Source organism: Sciurus vulgaris, assembly GCF_902686455.1.
Source record: "Sciurus vulgaris genome assembly, chromosome: 18".
In the NCBI taxonomy this organism is placed as follows: domain Eukaryota; kingdom Metazoa; phylum Chordata; class Mammalia; order Rodentia; family Sciuridae; genus Sciurus; species Sciurus vulgaris.
In genome coordinates this window covers 33,330,598-33,349,340 of record NC_136479.1, presented here as the reverse complement: position 1 = coordinate 33,349,340, position 18,743 = coordinate 33,330,598, and the positions used below count along the sequence as shown (strand labels likewise).

Sequence of the window (18,743 nt, the reverse complement as noted above, 5' to 3'; positions counted from 1 at the left end):
TCTGTAAAGTGTCTACATAATCACACCTACCCTCGTCTCCCATCCCACACTCAACCTTGGCTGGTATCAAAGTTCAGGGCACTTTGCTGCATCCTCTGGACACTTAAGGATGCTGAACACCACTGGTTTTCTCTGGCTGGTGGGGGCATCCAGGTTAAAGTCATCTTTTAACTCTCCACACCCCACCATCCTCCAGGGGCGATCTGGATGGGAGGATGTTACCCTAGAAGTCTCAGAATGGAGCTGGAACCAGTTGATTGGCCCAGTGAGTAGTCTGGGACTTGTGGTGACATCTTGCTTCTGAGTGGTTGGGACTTAAGGAGGAATTGGAACTTTGGAAAATTTTCAATTCTGATTGGCTGTGGGGACTGGAAATGGGTGAATGTTACACCAATCCGGGTGGCCAAAGGTGAGGCTCCTGGTGAAAGGGGTGGGATTCGAGTATGATTGACCTCCCTCTGGCCACTAGTATCTTTTTTTCCTGGAAATTTAACTTTTGTAAGTGTTTTCTGCAAGGGTGCACCTTGCAGCATTAACTTATAGTTTTGTGGCATGCCAAGTGTTAGCAGTTCAGAAATGAGAAATGGGGAAGTTCTAAAAAATAAAAAAATAATTAAAAAAAGTTGAATGACTTATCAATTACTTTTGGGCCCATGCAGGCTGCAATCCCACCCCCTGATCCTCAACCCTTTAGCCCTGGGTGTGGCTGTGTGTGCTTCTAGGATGGTGAGCCTCCACCTTATCACATTAGCACAGCCAGTGGCATCCGTTTGCCAGGTTATGAAGACAGCCCCTCACAAAGTCCAAAAATGGAATGAGACAGGTAAGCCATAAACCTGGGTGGGGAGAGGGGGCAGAGCGTGAGAGTTGGGCAGTGCAGGGGGACCTCCAGCAGGCTTCAGGACCAGCAACATCCCCCTCGTCCCCTGACCACTTCACACTTATGAGGGTCTTGTCCACCATTGTCCTGGCTCCATCTAGGGTGGACCTACAGGTATGCTGATCTCACTTTGTAGGTAATCTAGGGAGCCCCTCAGCAGTTAAGAGCTGGGGTCCCTAGGTTACGCAGGTTGCACTACCTCGTGGGCACACAGGTCCATGCTTCGTTTTCCCTCCTGCCCTTCTTTTCACACACACAGGGTAGCAGGGGTATGTGTCACTTGGGCTAGTTCACGTGCTGTGCCTGGAAGTCTTCTGGTGCTGCCCTGAGGGGGCCTGCGGCCTGAGCCAGGGAGAGAGGTGGACCAGGGCCCTGTGCACCCAGGGGGACAGGGCTGCTCTCCACCCGCATCCTCGCAGTGCTGGGAGGATCCAGAAGTAGGCCCTGCTCAGCTGGGATCAGTCTCTCCACTTCTGCCTCTTCGGGTCCCTTGTTTCTGGTCTTTTTAGCGTCTTCCGAATCCCTCTTCGGCCTTTGTTACTTACTAGCTGTTGGTGTTGGAGAGAGGACTCGGAGGATTCTGTAGAGGGTGGCCCCTGGTGGAGCGCGACTTCGGGGCTGTTGGGGACTCCTGGACCCACAATAGAGATGCTGTGGGGCGGGGTCATCACTAAGCCAGAAACCAACTCTCCTCCAAAACCCAAGACACCCCCACGCTCCCTGCCCGGCTCCCCAGGCGGGACAGGAGGCGGGATCTGCGGGACACTCTTCCCAGCCACCCCTCAGCGCCGGCTGCCGCGGCCACCCCGCCCTGGTTTCCCTGCCCCGCCAGTCCCCGGCCGGACTGGAGTCCGCTCCAGATCCGTCCCAGGTTTCCCCCGCGTCGCTGGGATCTCCGCCCCTCGGAGCAGCCGCCGGGGCCCCGGGCGCAGCTGAGCGTCGCCCCGGGAGACGCGCGCGCCACGCGAACCCCGACCCGCTGTCCGGCGCTGAGCGGCGGCCCAGACCCCACGTCTGCATTCGAAGTCCGAGTCGGGACCCGATGGCGCGGCCCAGTACCGGCGCATCCTCCTCTCTCGGCTCTCGGGGCTCCCAGGGGCCCCGACTCCGCACCGCGGGTCACCTGCGCTTCGCAGCCCCGCGTCTCGGGCTCCCGCAGGTAGGGGCGCCGCTGCGCCGGGGCAGGGGGCTGGCGTGCTCCGGGACCGCTGAATAGGGCCAGCAGAAGGCCACCGCCCTCCAGTGGACAAAGCGACCGCGCCCCCTACGGCCCAACCCCCGCGTCCGGTGACCTAGATAACTAGAGGAAGACTTCGCCTCGGGTGTCCAAAGCGCTGTCCTCCATCGCCATTCGCTCCCACCTGTCCTTAGGGCCCGTCGCCAGGGGGACCCCTGCCAAGTAGACAGCCGCCCTGGGAATCCCCCTCCCGCCTGCTCCGCCTGGAGTTCTCACGCCGGGAAAGGGGAGGAGGGCGCACCCTCACCCGAGCAGACTCTCCCGGACAGCCCCCTCCGCCCCGGTGGCGGCCCTCCGGGACAGACCCCCGCTCCGCCTCGCTGGGCCCTCTTCCCGGTCCCCTGCCTCTGCCCCCGGGGCTCCTCAGCCCGCCCCGCTTCATCCTGTCCCCCCTCTCCGTTTTCAGTGTGTTCTCTTCCAGCCTCCTCTGACTTTATCCTCCTCTGACTCATGCCCTCCCTCACGGACACCCCGGGAAGAAGTGGGTGTGTCACGATTTCTATTTATGGTCCCCCTGGGAAGGAGGTGCCCTGCTAAGATTTTTTTTTCCCCCCTGACCGGGAGTCAGGAGGTGTCACGACTGATTCCCAGGGGGTGCCTCCTCCGGCTCCCTCTCTGGTCCCCTCCAGACCTGCATCTCTCGTGTCTGCCTTTGTCTCCTTTCTGCCTCCCTTCCCGGCCCTTTGTGTGGCCGTCTTCTTTGTCTCCGCCTTGCACATCTTTCCTCCCTTCCCTCTGTCACCTTCCTCCCCCAGTTCTGAGGAGCCATCAGCCTCAAGGGCACCAATATTTCAGGTGTGTGGGGCGCTGGTGGAAGTGAGGTGGAGGGAGGCTTCCAGCATGCCCAGCGCTGACTCCATCATCCACTCCCCTGGAGCGATCATTTACATTTATGAGATTAAAAGAATGCCCCCAAGCTTGTGGGGATGAGGAAGGATGCCCCGCTCCCTGGAGCTTGGCCCAGGACTGCCCTGAACTACATTTCCCACAGTGCCCTGGAGGCATGGGCTTGCCTCTGCCTCTACCTCTGCCTAGACACCTTAAGGAAGTTAGTTCCAAAGTGCCAGGTTAGAGGGTGCTGTGCTGGGGGTTGGGAAGAGTAGGGAGCAAGATTTATGGGACCAGCCGGCAGGGGCGGTGCACACTTATAATCCCAGTGACTGAGGAGGCTGAGGCAGGAGGATTGCAAGTTCAAAGCCAGCCTTGTCAACTCAGGGAGATCCTGTCTCAACATAAATTATTTTTAAAAGGGCTGAGGATGTCGCTCAGTGGTTAAGTGCTCCTGGGTTCAATTCCTGGTATTTAAAAAAAAAAAAAAAGATTTATGAGTTCAGCACACAATTTGGCTTCTGGAAACTGACCTACCTTGCTCTCAGTATTCACCTCCCCTAGGGTTTAGGGACCTTGGAACCTTTGTTTATGTCCCCCACAAGGGAACAAGGGTAGAGGGAGGGCCTGGAAAGATGAGGGATGCACCGGAAAGTTCTTCCTTCTTTCCTGTGACTCCAGAAACTCCCCTCCTCACTTCTCACTCCCCCACCCCCATCCCACACAGCCCAATCTGAGATGTAGAACAGTCATTTACAGGGGGCTCTTCCCCCTCTTGAGTCTCTCCGTCCTGAAATCAAGGGAGGGAATGGAGGCTAATGTCTTGAATTAGACAGATGGGTTTCAGGTACAGGTTGCTCAAACTTTGCCCCATTGTGGACAGTGGAGTATTGCTGGAGTCACCATTGAACCAGCAGCTTGTACTTCCACAGGACCCAAGAATGGCTAGCTCAGGTTGTCTGAAGATGCAAATGGAATCCAAGAGCTAACCTGCACATCTCCAGGACCCAGGTCCCCAGAGCCTGGGGCTTAGATTGGTCCCAGGTATGTGGGTCTGTGTGTTGGTATAGAGATTGCTGGCAATGGATAGGGGAGTGAGCGTCCCTCCCACCCCCTGCCCCGAAATCCCATCTCTGGTTCTAGATCAGTTTAGACCACCTGGGACCTCTGACTCCCAGTATTTCCTCTCCTCACGCTTCTGGCTAGCTTTCACGACCCAGATACACCAAAAAGAGGTCTCCTCTGCTGGTCTAGGAGCCTAGAAAATGTAACTTTTAGCCTGGTTCTGCCCAAGCCAAGTCACCTTGGGCAAGCCTTGGTTTCCTTACTAAGGAAAGGAAAGGGTGTAACCTCCTGGTCACTAATGGCCCCTGCAGACACTCTAACACCTCTGAACCTGGATTCCCCTCCCTTCTGATGTGCTGTCCTGATGCTAGGGAGAGCCATAAGCACCGAAATCAGATTAGAAAGAACTGGAAAAGAAAGAGGGACACAGAGTGCTCCTTTTGAAGCTCTGTGTGTATAGCAAATGTTTGCATCAGCTGTATTTAAGGCATAGAGACCTAAAACCACCCCCCAAATACCCCTTAGTTCCCCAAACATGGGTCACTTTTTGTTTGTCTGTTTGTTTTAGTATTAAAGATTGAACCAAGGGGCCCTTTACCACTGAGCTACATCCCCAGTCCTTTCTAATTTTTATTTTGAGAAAGGGCCTCCCTAAGTTGCAGAGGATCTTGCCAAATTGCTGAAGACGGCCTTGAACTTGCCATCCTTCTGCCTCAGCCTCCCAGTTTGCTGGGGTTACAGGCAACATGAGCCACTACCCTTGGCTATGCTTTGTTTTTAAAAATCTGGCCAAGCCATTATTATCCCCAACAGAGTAGCTGGTTTGTGTCCACTGGTAGGTTGGTTAATGGAGCTTTAATTTAGGTTATATGAGGGAGTGTTATAATTGGCTGAAAGTGAGAGGAGGGAGGATTCGATTGGTTGATTTGGAGGAGACAGGTCTGGAATTAGGAGTCATCCGGACTTGGGTAGGGGTGCTTTCTCTTTGGCTCTGTCTCCCGGAAGGGAAAATAGAAGAGAGTGTTGGATTCACGGGGGCGTTGATCCAACCCCAAAAGAAGGACTTTGAGGAATGGCAAAGACAAACAAATTCCTGAGTAGGAGATGGTGCAAGAGATTTTAAAAAGAGCAGAGACAGAAGAGGAGGGCCTCTGCCTTTCTGTCCTTGGAGGGGAAGTGACTGGGCAGAGGGGCATGTGTGATCATGGTGGACGTTTGCTGGACCTACAGGGCCTATTTCAAAATCACCACTGAGCCCTGGAGCGCAGTCAAAGTCACACAATGGGGAGGCAGAATAATTTCAAACAAGAGAAGGTAAAGGGGGTTTGACTGGCCCAGGAGAAAAGGCATGACTTACTCTAATGCGGCTGTCCATCTGCACACTTCTGTTGCTTGTGTTTGCATGTGTATGTCAGGGGGTTGGGGTGGTAGACTGGAGCAGTAATATGGAGGAGCTCTGGGGTCTACATCCTCCTCCTTTTGCCCAGGTGACACGATGGCAGTGCCAGGAAAGGGATGTTAAATCTTCTGCTCTTCCCTGGGGAATCCTCTCACAGGTAGGGATTTTTCCTGTTGTCTTTGCAGAGGTCTTGAAGAGGAGGTGGGCCTTCCAATTTTTTGCCCCTCCAAGAGCCTCTTCTTTTTTGTCCAGGTCTCCCTAGGAGCTGACTGGATATGGAGGGGATCTGGGGCTAGTCTCTGGGGAACTTACTAGGGGTTCCTGAGTTTATGACTGTATGTATGTTTATGACAGTTTATATCTGGTAGGAGTGGAGCAGGTATAACTGGGATATCTGGGAGCTGGTTGGAGGAGGAAAGGATTTGAAAGCCCTCCATGACCAGGGTCAGTATGGGGAACAGAAAAGAGAGTATGTGTGTAGGAAGGGGTTATTGGGACTGTTTTGTAGGGCATCAGATATGGAAACAGGGGCCTCTGATCCTGTACTGGATTCTCTTCTGCAGGGTAATGAAGCAGGAAGCCAGCTGTGCCGCAGCCGCCTTAGAGGTCCCTAAACCAGAAAAGAAGCTCCAGATGTGAAGATGAGCTTCAAAGTCCAGCCACAGGAGACCCAGGCCAACTCCAGATCCAGATCAGGGCTTGAGGCTGAGACCAAGCCTCCAAGGGCTGATCCAGGGCTTGAAACCCAGGCCAAGTCTTGGGGGCCAAGCCCAGAATCAGATTAGGACCTGAGGCAGAGACTGAGCGGTTGAACTTCGTGGTGGCTACAGAAGGGGAGTTTGAGGAGGTGCTGGCCCTCTCCGGGGCATCTACGGAGCCTGAACTACCTCCCGGGTCCAATCCACACAGCTGGCCCCAAGATCCGTCTTGCCCAGTGGTGCTAGCCAAGCGAGATGGAGGCGTGGTGAGAGGGAGCGGGCCGGGCCTAGGCGAAAAGGGGTGAAGTCATGTTTGGGGGTTTGGATCCTAGGCCAGCTTTTCCTCATCCCTCGTCCGTTTACTGAGAAAATATAGCCTGTTTTGGGACCAAGGTGCAGGACATGCGGATCTAGGGGCTAGGTCAGTGGCGTGTGGTCAGTAGGGTGGGGTGTGGATAAACTAAGGAACCAAAGGGATCAGTGATAGCTTCGGAGTTTGAGGATCCCTTTGAGACTTTCTGGGGACAGGAGCACAAAAAAAGGGGAACAAACAAGAGGAAGTAGCCTACAGGTGCGAGCACTAGACTAGGACCAGGACCTTTGAATAGATGGAAGTCTAGATCTGCCTGGAAGCGGAGCGCAGGATGAACTGAGCTGGGGCTATGGGCGGGGCTAAGAGCAAGCAGGGTTCGCGCTAAGGGGCGTGACAGGCTCCTAGGGGGTGGAGCCAAGAAAAGAGGGCGTGGCGAGCAGTCAAGGACGTTGTGCAAGCTGTGCTAAAGCGTGGCAAGCGGTGGAACAGCTCCCGGTTGTTCTGCCTAAATGCTGAGGAGAGGTCCCTGGGCTGCCCGCGTCTGGCTCGGCACTTGGGCGAGGCCGAAGGAGAACTGTGTGCGAGCCCTGGAGCGAGAGGCCTGGCATGGGCGGAGGGGAGAGGGGACATCCTCTCGGCCTCGGTCCGCCGATCGCACTGGAGTCTTTGAACATGATCAATACCCGAAAACCCTGCTAGTGGAGGGGCTGCGCTTGGCTCCCTGGGAGCGCGGCGAGGGTGTGTCCCTGCTCCTGCAGCGCTTCTGCGCGTAGCTGGTCAAAGGACAGCACCCGGGGGTCGGGGTGGCACGACTTACCGACTTGGCCCCCCGGGAGCTGACCGAGTACCGAGTAATCATCAAGCAGGTGAGAAGGACCGGGGAGCGCGACGGCCGGGCCTCCCCTGGGGCGTCTCCAGGCCCAGCCGACCACCGGTTTTCTTTTGTTCTGGGTTTTCCTGAGTGGAGCGGCTGTTAGCCTTGTCCTGGGACTCCCAGTCCTTACCCAGAGGAAGTCAGCCCCCTACTCCCAGCCCCAAGCCGTTAGTCCTTACTTCCCGACTTCCGTGACCCTGCCTCCCCTACATTGATCCTGACAGTCTTTAGGGACCCAAACATTCCAATTGGAGCCCTCTCCCTCTCTCTCGGCCTCTCCCACTTTACTTATTGATTCTCTTCCCTCGGTTTCACCCCCTCGGATATCCAAAGACCCACAGCCCAGGTCTCAGGGCTGCTCCATATTGATCCCGCCTCTTGTTGGGGATCCAGGTATTCGGAGCCATTACCTCTGGCTCATCCCTGCTGTCTGCCGGGACCCAGGCTTTAACGAACCCCACTCTGCCTGGTTCTTTCAATTCCGACCTCCCAAAGGGCCCCGCTGGAAGTCGGTGGGTTTGAGTGTGGAGTGAAGATGCGGAGGAGCCTGACTCTCCAGCGACCCCCTGCCCGCCCTGCGTCCGCCACGCGCTCACTCGTGCCCCGCGCAGGGCATCTTTTTGGTTCGATTCAACGCGTTGGCGCTGCTGGCAGGGCTGGGCGCGCCGCTGGCTGCTCTGGAGACCTCTGGCAACTTCTCGCCACTGCTCCCGGAGGCCGTGTCCAAGTCAGGCAGCGAAGTGGCACGTCTTCTGCTGTGGTCCTCCGTGCAGCGCGACGTGCTTCCGGGAGGGATCCTCGTCCAGGACCTCCAGTCCTGGACCTACTGGCAGCCAAAGGCCTGGAGTGGCGCTTGCTCACGCTGTGCACCAACCCCTTCCCTATCCTGCAAGGCGGCGATGGCACGTGGAGCTCCCACAACATTGACTGCTTCGCAGCGACATTGGGCAGCTGCAGAGCCAGCTGCTCTGGCACCTGCAGCGCCAGATCCCACCTTCTCGCCATCCTCAAGTCATGTGCCAACTCTTCCTAGCGCCCCAGCTGTGATCACAGCTGGCTTATTTCTGCCAGACCGGTCTGGGGCTTGAGCTGGTCAAGGGTTATACTGAACGGTGCCTGCGGGAGGCCCACATCTGAGGCCTCTCTCCCTATAGTGGAGCGAAGAAGCACTTAGTCCTTCCTCAAATCCCCAGCCAGCCCCGTACCTACCATTTCCAAGCTCAGCCCCCCTCAGAAGATGGCTGGGGCCCCTACCTTTAGGGCACATAGGTCCTCCCTTCCCTATTCTCAACTCTGCCATCCTCCTGCACCCCCATGCCCTTTCCCACTCCGGACCTAAGCCTCTGAGGATAGGGGAGCCCCTTCGCCATATTACCCACTCTTCTCTTCCAAGAAGTGATCGCTTCAAAGCCCTGTCCATCTTCCTGTCATTCCAGACTTCTCCCTTCTGTCCCCTTCAGATGGAAGCCACAGAAATGTGTGTGATGCCCAGGTCCCAGGGGGAACACAGTCAACCAATCCATGTTATCTCTCTTCCTCTTGCCCCTTCTGAAGCTTCAGAACTGACCCAGGTACTCCTTCTCACTGACCCCTCAGTCTTCTGTGCCTCTAGATCAGTGTCCTCTGCCTGCTTCTGTCACCCCCATTTTCCTCCCTCCTGGACAGTCCTGACACTTAGCTCCTAAGTACCAGTTTTTCTACCCCTCCCCGCTTTCTCTGTTCCTTTCCCCATTGCCAGAGACAGACGTTGTAAATAAAATATATTTATAATTATCCCCCATTTGGGATCCTGTTTACTCATGATGATGCACTTTCCTGAACTTGTCACCCTGGCTGGGTTTTGCTCCAAATTGGCATGACATTATTTCTCGAGGGTCCTTTCCTAAGGCCCCTAACTAACCAGGGGTTCCAGCTGGAGACTGGTGAATGAAACCTGGCATGGGGGCTGTCCCTCAGCCTGGCACAGGGACTGTCTCCTGGTTCCAACCAGTCTGCTTTCTAGGAGGTCTGGAACTCCCCCCTCCCTGTACTTCTGCACACTGTTCCTCTGGGTCGTGTAAGCTTTTTGGAATTTGAGAGTCTTCTATGTAAATGCTGTAGTAACCACTGCCTTTGTACAGTGCCGTCTCCTAACTTGATTCTGAGCCAAAGTCAGAAGGAGAAAACAGACTCAGAAAGATCCCAGTGACTTCTTTGAAGTCCCTCTCAGTAACTGGGAGCCCAGCAGGGCCTAGAACCTAGGTGTGACAAGACCAGAGCATGCCAGAACCTTGTTGTGTGTGTTGGTGTTAGCTTTGGACTTCTTGTTGGACAGTGGACAGTTGCTAGGGAAGTGTTGATCCAGCTCAGGGTTTGCTGGGGATGGAATTCAAGACGTGGGCAGAGGAGGGCGCCAGTGGGTGGGAAAAGGTGGGCCAAGGGAACAGCGACTGTTTGACTATTCATAGTTCCAGCTTTGTGGCTAGCTGCTCTGCCTTGGCTGCCTCCTGTGCCTGATCATGCTGCCACCTCCCTTGCCATATCCACCATGGCTGTATGACAATAAAATGGACCTTTTGCCCACCCTTGTGTGTGTTTCCCTTCTTCTTAGCGGGGAGGGATGAGACATATTATCTTACCCTCTTCCCCAGCAGCCTGTATTAGAGAGGATCTCTAAGCCCCGTGGCAATGGGGCTAATGACTTCCTGGGGGGGGGGGGGGAGCTGGGGAGGGCTGCTGGCCATTGTGTGCCCCCACCTCCACCAACCGGAGGAAAGAAGCGGCTGCTGAGAACCCAGGCGGGAAGCAACGCGGCGCCCGGACTAAGCCCAGGCTTGGCTTTCCCTTGGACCTGGAAGTCGCCTGCTATCCATATTCTGTGGGATCGTCTCCCAAGTTCACCCTGGCATCCAGGAACAAGCCTCTCTCAACACCAAAATCCAGGCGCCTAACTCCCAGCTCTCGACTGGCTTTCCAGATTTCTGGGTGGGCAACGCGTGGTGGGGGGAGGAGGTGGAAGGAGTCTGGGTACCGCCCCCACTCCCCCGGGAGCGGAGCTCCAGAGCGGCGGAGACTGCGATCCCGAAAAGTGACACACGGGGGCGCCAGGACGAGTGCGGACGCGGGCGAGGCATCGCAAGGTGGTTTCCGTCCGTGTGAGTGTGTCCATGGGCGTCTTTGTGTGTCTGCGTTTCTGTACCTATGTATACAAGTCAGGGGGTGTCTGGGTGGATGTATTCGGGGCAACATACCTGGTGTACCCCAGAAACAGGTACTCCGGGTGGCTTTTTGATATAGAAAATGCTTGATATGTTACTATGTACGTGTAGACGGGGAGGCAGGCGACTTGTGTATATTGTCGCGTGTGTACGGTGCAGACCGTGCGTCCCTGAAAATGCGTCTTTGATTTTTTGAAGTCGCATTTCTTGAGGGTTCTGAACCCGCTCCTGCCACTCTGTAAAAGAAATGAGGGCTCTCAATTGCCCTGGACAAACCTTCAGCATAAGTCTGAGTGACTGTGCTGGGCTAGGTGTGACATTGTGTTTGTTAAGTGGGTGTGTCTCAGAATCTTAGTGTAACTCTGTATAACACTGTTGTGTGTGTGACAGGTGGATTTTGAAGGGGGCTGAATCAGGGTTATGGATGTGCACAATTTTCTTGTTACTTTGTGGATATCACCTTTGTGGTTTGTGTGTGTGTGTGTGTGTGTGTGTGTGTGTGTGTGTATCCTTTTCTCATTCTCTCCAGGAGTTGTCTCTCTGTGTCTCTCCCATCTCTGTCTCTCTCTCTTTTTCCTTTCCTTGGTGACTCATCTCTGCGGCTTTGCCCTCCCCCGGTTTGCAGGGTCTCCCCTCCCCCACTCAGGAGTGGGTGGGGGTCTGAGGGAATGGGACCCTGGGGTTAAAAATGAGAGTAAGCATCCCCTTCCCATTGCTCATCATTCCAGACCCTCCAGTGGCCCCAGCCCTCTCCCCAGCCCCTTCCCAGGACTTCCCACCCCTGGAGTAGCTAAGGAGTAGGGCAATAATGTATGTATTCTAAATGGAGCCATTTTCAGGGGGTCTTCAGCACCTTCTTTCAGTTCAAAGTAGAGACCCCTGCCCTCTCCTAAGTGCCCCCTCCCTGCCTGTCCCCCCATATGGCTGACGCAATGAAAGGCTGCAGAGGTGAGTCACCGGTGGGGGAGGGGGAGGGGAAGAAGGGGACGATGAACTGCGGGGGCCCTGAGCCCCTGCCCTTTCTTTCTCTCCTGGCTTTTTCAGGGAAAAGACTCCATGTTCTGCCCCTCGCCCTTAGTTTTCCAAACCTTCAGCTTTGGATCACTACTTTGGTGAACCCCATCTTCTCCTTCTACCCTCCTGGAGAGTATGGGAGAATCAGAAACAAAGATAAAGAGAGATGAATTCATATAAACAACTCAGAGCAAACACCAGGCAACCCCTCCAGGTCCCCATCTCAGCTCTGCCTTTTCTAGCTTTCTCTTCATTTCTTTCTTTCCTGCCATCTTCCTCCTCTCCCTGATCCCAGAACCTGTCCCCAATTCAGATCTCTTCCAGAAGTCCCTAGAGACAGCAGGTTATGAAGGGCACAGCTCATCCCCTGGAGGTGCAGATGTATGTGAATGAGCTGACGCAGGTAGGAAACCTGGAGGAGAGAGGCAGACCCACTGTCCAGAGAGCACATTCAAGAGTCAGATTATGTATTCACCAAGTCTATCGACTTTGGTGCCCCACGTTTCCACATTGCCTCCTCCACACCTTTCCCCATGATGGCTGAGGCTCTGGGATATACATGTCTGAGAAGGTTCCCTGGGAGCAAGTGGAGACATGGAGGGGTGGGGGTTGGGCGAAACGGAGGAATGGGGAATGCTCTGAAAACCAGGGGCAAGGACCCACAACTTGGGGGCTCCAGATAAATAACTTTTCTGAAGCTTTATTGCATAGAGGTCGAAAAATGAATAGGGGGAGGGGCAAGAAAGATGAAGGTACTTGGAAGTCCATGCAATCAACGACATATATCAATAGGCATGGAAGGACCCAGATAAATGCACAAAGACACATATACATACATATATACATACACGTTCTTGGGCACCACCAAGCCAGGCACACTTTTCAGACACCAACAGGTGCCCAGAACTGGGTGCAAAGACTCCAAGTTGCACAGGTGTACAGACATTCCAAGGAGATCAGATTGCACACCGACCCCTGGAAACAGGCAGAAACAGTCACCCAGGTTGGAAGAGAAGATCCCCTATTTAAATTGGAAAACTACCAGGACCATCCACTCTCAATCTGATGAAATACAAAATTTGTTCCCCTCATGCTCTTTCTTTTTCTTCCCCACGACGGGGCTTCTTAATTTTTGTACATATGTCCAGAAAGAGCTGGAGGAGGGTGGGCAGTGAACTGAGAAGAGGCACAGTGGGAGCCCTGACACACATGTGCGTACACACACACACACACACACACACACACGTCTGTGCAAACGCACAAACCCAGGAGTATATAGAATGTGTCTAGGTGCTTGTCTCCTTCTTCCTGAGTCTGAATCCTTTTTCCCATCACTCAGACCCCTTGGCTCCCTCCCCCACATGTCTGAGACATCTCTCTGATTCATTCAAGGTAATGTGACCCCCTCCCCACCCCACTGCTCCTGTAATGCCAGTCTGAGAAGACGGTGAGGGGTATGAGATGAGGGGATCCAGAGGGGCAGGGGAGGCCCTGGGGAGTAGTGGGGGTAGGGTGCGAAGACTGCCAGGAGGGTCTCTTTTCCTTTGAATTCTCCAGCCACCTTGCTTCTCAACAGTTTTCTCCTTTTTCCTTCTCCTTTAGCCTGCTTTTCCCACCTGCTCCAGGTTCCTTCCTTCCTTCCCCTTTCCCTGCCCCCATCTCTCCTCTTTCCTCTCTCCACTCCTCCCCACCTCTTTCCCCGCAGAGCTGATGGGCTTTCTTCTGGGAAAGTCGAGCCATTGATGGAAGCGAGAAGCCTCTTCTGGCTGTAGAGGGAAAGCACGTGAGTGTGCAAGTGTGTGAGTGTGCGAGTGTGCGGGGGGGGGGGGGCTTGGAATAAGGGTCAGTACTAGGAACGGATGAGGAGGGGGCTAGGACTGGCTCGGAAAGAGGCTCTGAGCCCCTGCAGAGAGCCCTGGTCCTGGTTTCCCGATTCTCAGGGTACTGGTGCCTTGCGTGTGCCCACGAACACCCCTGTGTCCGCAGTTCTTGTGTGTCTGGTGTGTGTCATTGTGACTCCCCCCTTTCCCTGCCCACGCCCCCGCACTGCTCTCCCCTGCACCGCAGCCCCCTCCAGCCTCCCTCCCCTTCATTCCTGCAGTGGCTGCTCCCCTGGCCACCTTTCCCTCTCTCCTACCCCCTCCCCATTTCCGTCCTCCCCCCACCCCCGCCCACGCCTGGTCTCCCTTCACCGGACCCAGCTCGCTGATGGATTCTCTCTGCGCAATCTGTGCGTCATCGCCCCCCACTCCCGGAACCTCTAACTGTCCAAGCCCCCAGCCCCAACCCCTCTGGCAGGAGATACGGTCCAAGGGTCTGGTGGCAGAGAGGGTCTATCTCTGACGTTGCAGTCCCCCTCCCATTGGGTTCAAACCTTCCCTTTAAGTGGTGGAGAGAGCTGGAGTTGAGTCACCCCCCTACCTGCGCAACCCCCTCCCCACCTGGTCTGGTCTCGCCCTCCAAACGTCCTTGGGTAGGGGGAGCAGAGGGAGGGAAAGAAGCTGGAGGAGGGTGGGAAGTGGACTGAGAAGAGGCACAGCGGGGGCCTTGACATGCAAGGCAGTCAGCCGGACAGAAGGACAGACACACCTTTTTCTCCAGACACGAGTCGGTCGTGAACAGACACGACCCAGAGGCACACATCCTTAGTCTTTCCCTTTTCTTTTCCGACTCGGACCCTTTCCAATGTGTACCAAAACCGCAAGATCCACCCATCTGCGGGGACCTGAGCCAGCACCCCGCAACGCAGATCCGCGGACAGCGCCCGCAGGCGAGCAGATCCGCCCCTCCTCTCAGGTTCACGCCGTCCTTGGGCGTGTTCCCCAAGGACCGTGAGGTCGAGGGGTAGGGAGCCCAGCCCCCTTCCCAGCTTTCAAATTCTTATCATCCCCCTCCCCAGTATTAATCTCCTACTGGTGCCCAGTCAGACGCTGGGGGTGCCCCCTTCCTATTCAGTTCAGCAACGCGAGCTCAGCAGCTGCAAGTTGTTTTGTAATCCACCCTCCCGCCTTCCAGCTCCTCTGCATCCACCCTTCCATTCACTCTCCCATTCATTCATTCATCCTTTTCTCCTCGTTCCTCCTTCATTCATTCAAAGCCCCCTGCCCCGCCCGTCTCAGCATTCATTCATTCATTCATTCATTCATTTCCCGGAGCTTGGCTAGCGCACGCCCCTCCAGCTGAGGTCCTCAGTGCGCAGGCGCAGGCCGGGAGAGGCGCGCACACTCCAATCGCGGGGCGTCCTCCCTCCACCGGGCGCCCGCCCGCTTCCCCATGAATGAACATTGACGTCAATGGGGCGGGGCGCACCCACGTGACCCCGCGCGCTCCCCTTTATAAGGCGGCGAAGGCGCGGGCGCTGTCCAGCGTGCTGAAGCCCTAGCGAGCGAGCAGCCGGGAGCTGTGCCGACCCTGCTGAGCCCAGCCCACTGGACGCCAGACCTCGACCGTCGCTCTTAGCCCAGCCACCGCTCGAAGCCAAGGCGGACGGGTCCCGATCTTCCCTTGTCCCTACCCTGCCCCGACCCTCCTCTCCACCTCCCGCATCGTGACACCGGCTGGTAAATACTCCGCTGTCCGTCCCCCAAACCCTGAGCAGCCGTGGGTGTGAGGGAGGGTTCTCTCTCCTCCCGGATGGGGGTGTTAAAAACACAGCGGGGAGCCCCTGGTAAGGGTCCCTGGTAAATAGGGGAGTCGCAGATTTTCTCTTGCTGCTGAAGTCGCCCACGCACCATCCGGGGAGTCCTGTGGGGAGGGAGCAGAGATTTTTTTCCCCCTTATCCTTGCTGCTTAGTACGTGGGCGCTGGCAGTGAGATGGCTCAGGGAGGGGGCGAAGAGCACTGGGTGAGAGGGTTGCAGGCGATATTTTCCCATTTACACGACTTCAGAGATCGGCACATCTTCCTCCTTTGCTTCTAAACGTCCCTCTTCTGGGTAAGGTTAGGGGAATGAGGGAAGCCCCGGATTTCCTGCTTCAAGGTGGGGGAAGGGATCGTAGAATTAGAGAGCAGGGAATTCTTACAGAAATCCCCTCTTTATTTGGTTCCTTCTATTTTTCAGTCTCCGGCAGCCCCTTGGTCATGAAATCCCTCAGGTTGCCGGCTTCCGCCCTCTTCTGCTTCCTTCTACTGATCAAGGGGTTAGGAGCAGCGCCCCCGGGGCGTCCTGAGGCGCAACCTCCTCCCCTCAGCTCTGAGCATAAAGAGCCAGTAGCTGGGGTCGCAATGCCCGGGCAAAAGGATGACAGCACCCCAGAGGTCCGAGCCGCTCGAAATTCTGAGCCGCAGGACGAGGGAGAGCTTTTCCAGGGCGTGGATCCCCGGGCGCTGGCCGCGGTGCTGCTGCAGGCATTCGACCGCCCGGCTTCGCCCCCGGCGTCGGGTGGCTCCCAGCAGGGGCCAGCGGAAGACACAGCAGAAGCTCTGCTCACCGAGACCGTGCGCAGCCAGACCCACAGCCTACCGGCCCCAGAGACCCAGGCACCCGCGGCCCCGCCTCGCCCTCAGACGCAGGAGAACGGTCCCGAAGCGGGCGACCCCTCCGAGGAGCTCGAGGCGCTAGCATCACTGCTCCAAGAACTTCGAGATTTCAGTCCGAGCAGTGCCAAGCGCCAGCAAGAGACGGCGGCAGCAGAGACGGAAACCCGCACTCACACGCTGACCCGAGTCAATCTTGAAAGCCCTGGGCCCGAGCGCGTATGGCGCGCTTCCTGGGGAGAGTTCCAGGCGCGCGTCCCAGAGCGCGCGCCTCTGCCGCCCCCGGCTCCCTCGCAATTCCAGGCGCGTATGCCCGAGAGCGGGCCCCTTCCCGAAGCCCACCAGTTCGGGGAAGGAGTGTCCTCCCCAAAAACACACCTGGGCGAGGCTTTGGCACCCTTATCCAAGGCGTACCAAGGCCTGGGCGCCCCCTTCCCCAAGGCGCGCCGGCCAGAGAGCTCACTCCTGGGCGGCTCCGAGGCGGGGGAGCGCCTACTACAGCAAGGGCTGGCGCAGGTAGAGGCCGGGAGGCGGCAGGCAGAAGCCACGCGGCAGGCCGCAGCGCAGGAAGAGCGGCTGGCCGACCTCGCCTCCGACTTGCTGCTCCAGTATTTGCTGCAGGGCGGGGCCCGGCAGCGCGGCCTGGGGGGTCGGGGGCGACAGGAGACGCAGGAGGAGCGAGAGAGCGAGAGGGAGGAGGAGGCGGAGCAGGAGCGACGCGGCGGGGAGGAAAGGGTGGGGGAAGAGGATGAGGAGGCGGCGGAGGCCGAGGCCGAGGCGGAGGAGGCGGAGAGGGCGCGGCAGAACGCGCTACTGTTCGCCGAGGAGGAGGACGGGGAAGCCGGAGCCGAGGACAAGCGCTCCCAGGAGGAGACGCCAGGCCACCGGCGGAAGGAGGCTGAGGGGGCAGAGGAGGGCGGGGAAGAGGAGGACGACGACGAGGAGATGGACCCGCAGACGATCGATAGCCTCATTGAGCTGTCCACCAAACTCCACCTGCCAGCCGACGATGTGGTCAGCATCATCGAGGAGGTGGAGGAGAAGCGGAAGCGGAAGAAGAACGCCCCTCCAGAGCCTGTGCCGCCCCCGCGGGCCGCCCCCGCCCCCACCCACGTCCGCTCCCCGCAGCCCCCGCCTCCTGCCCCCGCCCCCGCTCGAGACGAGCTGCCGGACTGGAACGAAGTGCTCCCGCCCTGGGATCGGGAGGAGGACGAGGTGTTTCCCCCTGGGCCCTACCACCCTTTTCCCAACTACATTCGGCCGCGGACACTGCAGCCGCCTGCGGCCTCGCGCCGCCGCCACTATCACCACGCCCTGCCGCCTTCGCGCCACTATCCGGGCCAGGAGGCCCAGGCGCAGCGCGCGCAGGAGGCTGCGGAGGCAGAGGAGCGCCGGCTGCAGGAGCAGGAGGAGCTGGAGAATTACATCGAGCACGTGCTGCTCCGGCGCCCGTGACCCGCCCCGGCCCCGCCCCCGCGCGTCCCCGCCGCGCGCGCCGCCACTCCCCCCTCCGTGTCGCTCCTCCGCCCTCTCGGTGTTTGCATGCGCCCCGGCCCCGCCCCTCGACCGCCTCCCGGCCCCGCCCCCGCCCGCGGGCCCTCTGCCTCCGGGCTGTGCCGGGACCTGCTGGACCTCTTCCCGGGTCCGAAGCCCGAACTCCCAAAACTCACGGGCTACCTGGGACCAGCCCAGGTGGGCGGGTGGTTTGTGCGAGTTCCCTCCCCTTGGCGGGGCCCGGTCCCTAACTAGTCTCTTTAGGGACCTCCCCGTCCGAAACCGGAAAAAGCAGTTCCAATTAATTGTGTGAAAATATGTGTCTGTCTCTCGCCCTTCGGGCCTCTCTGGAGCCTCTCCGCTCTCTCCAAATCGCTGTGAATTTACCCCTTCTTTCCTCTCACTGTTGTAAATACCCCCCACGGAGGAAATAGTTTTGCTAAGAAATAAAAGTGACTATTTTATTAGGACTTTGTTCTCCATTATTCACCCGTCCCCTTGGGCCTGTGAGGTCCTTCCCAAGGGGCGGTGAGGGAAGCGCCAGCTACAAAACCCGTCATTTCTTGCTATCCCCAGATCAAAACGAGGGTCGAGTCGGGGGACCGTGAAATCATATTGGGAGGGTGAATGTTTCCCACTTCAAGCGTGGGGATGGGGCAGGTTAGCCACTGCTTCCCAGGACTCGCAGTAAAGTGGGAATAGTCAGCTGTCCAGTATGAAGCCACAAGCTTCCAGACCAAGGCACCACACATCAGAAGCGGCCACTGTGAAACTCCGTGGTCCTAGGTGGTTCCCAGGTGCCACTTCACCCGCATCTCTCCCTAACTGCTCCATGAATTCCCTTGTCCTAGGTCCTTTTGACAAGAAATGGAGAAGGGATTGGCAGCCACAGAGACACCCTGCTGTTAAGCTGTTTCTCAATCCTTTCCTAAGCACAGATACCCTTGAACTCCTGATTCCCTTGCCAAAAGAAACTAAAGTCTTCCATGAGGAAATCTTAGCAGAGTGGACATTGTCTCTAGAAGTTGCTCCTGCACGGGTGAAGACAGTGGTCAGAGGCGCTGAGCAGCCCAAACTGGGTAAGAGGGTCAGATCAAGTATGGAACTCCTACTTAAATTTCAATTCCAGATAAACAATGGATCTTTTTCAGAACAAGTGTGTCCCCAGCGACTGCATGGGATACACTTCTAAAATATTTGTTGTCTGTCTGACATTAGAACTCAGTTGGGTACCCTATATTTTTTCTTCCTAAGTCTGGCAATGCCAT

General features: G+C 57.0%; 2 protein-coding genes across 3 annotated transcripts; both read left to right on the top strand.

Annotated features, from left to right (window-relative positions):
* The first annotated feature begins 1,107 nt into the window (after positions 1–1,107).
* Positions 1,108–9,850, top strand: NAT16 (N-acetyltransferase 16 (putative)). Its single transcript, XM_079122055.1, is given in 12 exon segments — positions 1,108–2,039; positions 5,498–5,566; positions 5,973–6,044; positions 6,134–6,156; positions 6,159–6,373; positions 7,072–7,102; positions 7,105–7,190; positions 7,194–7,286; positions 7,906–8,107; positions 8,110–8,226; positions 8,229–8,338; positions 8,342–9,850. Coding segments are annotated over 11 exon segments (1,080 nt in total). The 5' UTR covers positions 1,108–2,039; positions 5,498–5,525; the 3' UTR covers positions 8,432–9,850.
* Positions 9,851–13,202: 3,352 nt separating this feature from the next.
* VGF (VGF nerve growth factor inducible) lies at positions 13,203–17,945 on the top strand. Of its 2 annotated transcripts, XM_079121970.1 has the most exons (3): positions 13,203–13,288; positions 14,846–15,065; positions 15,566–17,945. In XM_079121970.1, the coding sequence occupies exon 3, from the start codon at positions 15,586–15,588 to the stop codon at positions 17,434–17,436; it is 1,851 nt and encodes a 616-aa protein (XP_078978096.1). In that variant the 5' UTR covers positions 13,203–13,288; positions 14,846–15,065; positions 15,566–15,585; the 3' UTR covers positions 17,437–17,945. The 2 variants fall into 2 exon arrangements, with proteins under 2 accessions (XP_078978096.1, XP_078978097.1); XM_079121971.1 differs by lacking the exons at positions 13,203–13,288; positions 14,846–15,065 and adding an exon at positions 15,176–15,439.
* The last annotated feature ends 798 nt before the right edge of the window (positions 17,946–18,743 follow it).